This window comes from Priapulus caudatus, unplaced genomic scaffold (genome assembly GCF_000485595.1).
Source record: "Priapulus caudatus unplaced genomic scaffold, Priapulus_caudatus-5.0.1 Scaffold644, whole genome shotgun sequence".
NCBI classification, from domain to species: Eukaryota; Metazoa; Priapulida; class Priapulimorpha; order Priapulimorphida; family Priapulidae; genus Priapulus; species Priapulus caudatus.
Window position 1 is genome coordinate 91,366 of NW_014577705.1, and position 2,633 is coordinate 93,998.

The window sequence follows — 2,633 nt, forward strand, 5'->3', positions numbered from 1 at the left end:
ATGGATGGATGGATGGATGGAGGGATGGATGAATGGATGGATGGATGGATGGATGGATGAATGGATGGATGGATGGATGGATGAGTGTTGCCAGCGCATCACTAGATACTATAGCTAGCTAACCTACGCACTGGCTATAAAGTTAGGGATAAACAACTAGTTTAGACTTATAGCAGCCTCCACCAGATTCTTCTCACTCAATACTCTGGACTGGGGCCACATTGAATCATAAAGTACTATACTGGCAGTTGTTAGCCAGACGAAGTGGTGTGGATGTTCACTGGTGATTGAGGGATTCACCTATGCAACTGAAGCCATCCTGGGCCAACTTGTATCCAGCCTCGCAGCTGCACTGTATCGCATCCCCGACGTTGCGGCACGTGTGTGCGCATGGATTAGAGGACCCGCATCTATCTCCCTCGCCGCCATCCGCCACCGGCACTGCAATAGGAAATGCGCGTAGACTGTATTCATACTACTACTTCTTTTCACTTGACGATACCATGTACCATATCAGGCAAACTATGGAACGCCCTGTCCATAAACAAACATAATAAAATGTCCGTCTTAATTAAACGTCTTAAACTATTTCCGTGCAACTCTATATATCTCTCTTTCTCCCCCTCCCCCGACTCTATCTCTGCGCGTGCGTGCGTGCGTATACGTGCGTGTGTTTGTTTGTGCGTGTGTTTATGCGTGTGCGTGCGCGCGCGCGCGTGTGTGTTGGTTGTGTGTATTATTGCACGGAATACTCACCTGTATGATTTGTTAAATGTAGGCAGCAGTTCTCGTAGACATTTTCACAGACGCTGCTTAGGATCGGAGGCGTGCAATTCATCCGCATCCCTGCCGCGATCGCACCTAGCTTGCAGCAATCACAGCATTCCTGCGAGAACGCACGAACACAACAACATTATTATTATATTTACTATTGCTATTATTATCGTCATTATAATATCATTAGAGTTATTGTTATTTTTATTATTGTTTGTTATTTTTATTATTATCAACATCACGATCATCGTCATTGTAATTCATTATTAGTCGGCTCAGCTCTCCAGCAGCGAAGTTACGCGATGTGACATTCAAATGTTACTTAAATATAATTACTTAATATAATTTGCTATATTGAAGCCGGCAACTTGTTTAATGGGGGACTTACAAACTTTACATATTTGCAAATGAGTGTATAATTATTATTGCTCGCGAGCTCGTGTACCTTGTACATTATTGCTCCGAGCTCAGCTGTCTCTAGCGGACACTCACGCCCGTTGAGCGCCACCTGGAGGCCTGAGTCACACATGCGCATCTGTATGCTGCGGCGGCAGCAGAGGCCTCGCATCAAGTCGCAGGTAGGGTGATGCTTCGGCTAGATCGTGAAGCGGCGTGGCCAGCAAGCACACAGAGAAATGTATAGAGAGCTTGTTTAGTGTAGGCCTACTGCTTCTATAGGCAAGCGCGCATTTTGTCGAAACAAAAAGTAGAATCGACGACCTCGGGTGAGTGGAGGGCAGACGTGATCAGGGAGCTTAACGTGATCAATGATGAGTGATCAATGATGAGTGATCAATGATCAATGTCAACGTGTATATACGTACGTTCAACAACGGAAATTTAGTAGTGATACATATTTGGTCTTCATCAATCCCTATAACTAGCCACGAATTGTTATCGACATCATTGGCGTTCCTTTCAATATATATTTTTCAAATCAAGATTAATATTTCGTCTAATTTCAAAATCGTTATATGAATTGATGTGAAACACGTAGAAACGAATTAGATGACAAAGCGATTGAGTTGCGTGCACGCACTGACCTGAACTCCAGTCATGGGGGTACTGGCGAGCCCGTCGCATTCCTGTTTCTGGCTGTAGTACTGGTTGCCAAGCAAGCAGCAGTTATCAAGCATTTCTACATCGAACGCCCCTGTAAGATGGAAACTTCACTTTTCTATCCAAAGTTCATTGACCCCGCGAGTGTGCTATACGGTCAATCCAGTGTTCTTATTAGTTTAATCAATGCAATGCCCTTCGTCGTGAGTGTGTTTTTTGCTCGATTTCTTTTAACCCGGTGTAAAATTAATGAAGTCCAACATTGGCGACGAAGTCAAAGTCGAATATAACGAATATTTTAGAAAATTCCTTAGAAGAAATCTCGAGAAATAGTGTTTATTTTCCAGAGATTTGTTCAGTTGCGATATGCACAATTCTGTTCCTAGCACGATGTACCAATTCGTTTATTCGATAACATCGTTCAGATTTCACTCTATGTCATAAACAGCAATCGCAGACGAACAATAAGGAAATCTAAACGACCATATATATAGTCTAACGAAAGTTTGCCTATACACACAGGCGGGCGATGAACGCTTTAGCTGAAGGAATTTTAACTACTATAGCACTTGGCATTGATATTGCACAATCAGTGCACGCAAGGTCTAAGATTAGTGGTTGTGTTTGATCTGGATATCTGTAGTATCTGAGAGCAAATACGGCTCACAAACGCAGTGAATGTTGCCGATCAGCGATCACGCCGATGTTGCGGCCACACACACACACACACACACACACACACACACACACACACACACACACACACACACACACACACACACACACACACACACACACAC

The 2,633-nt window shown here is 43.7% G+C and overlaps 1 protein-coding gene across 1 annotated transcript in view; it reads right to left on the minus strand.

Annotated features, from left to right (window-relative positions):
* The window catches only part of LOC106812402 (fibulin-1-like), a 10,746-nt gene that overhangs the window by 4,073 nt on the left and 4,040 nt on the right, over window positions 1-2,633 (minus strand). Inside the window, exons 2-5 of the mRNA XM_014816271.1 lie at window positions 1,818-1,927; window positions 1,220-1,369; window positions 757-886; window positions 301-441 (exon numbers count right to left, since the gene is read on the minus strand). Coding sequence (XP_014671757.1) covers window positions 301-441; window positions 757-886; window positions 1,220-1,369; window positions 1,818-1,927 — 531 coding nt within the window. The remainder of the gene's footprint in view (window positions 1-300; window positions 442-756; window positions 887-1,219; window positions 1,370-1,817; window positions 1,928-2,633) is intronic.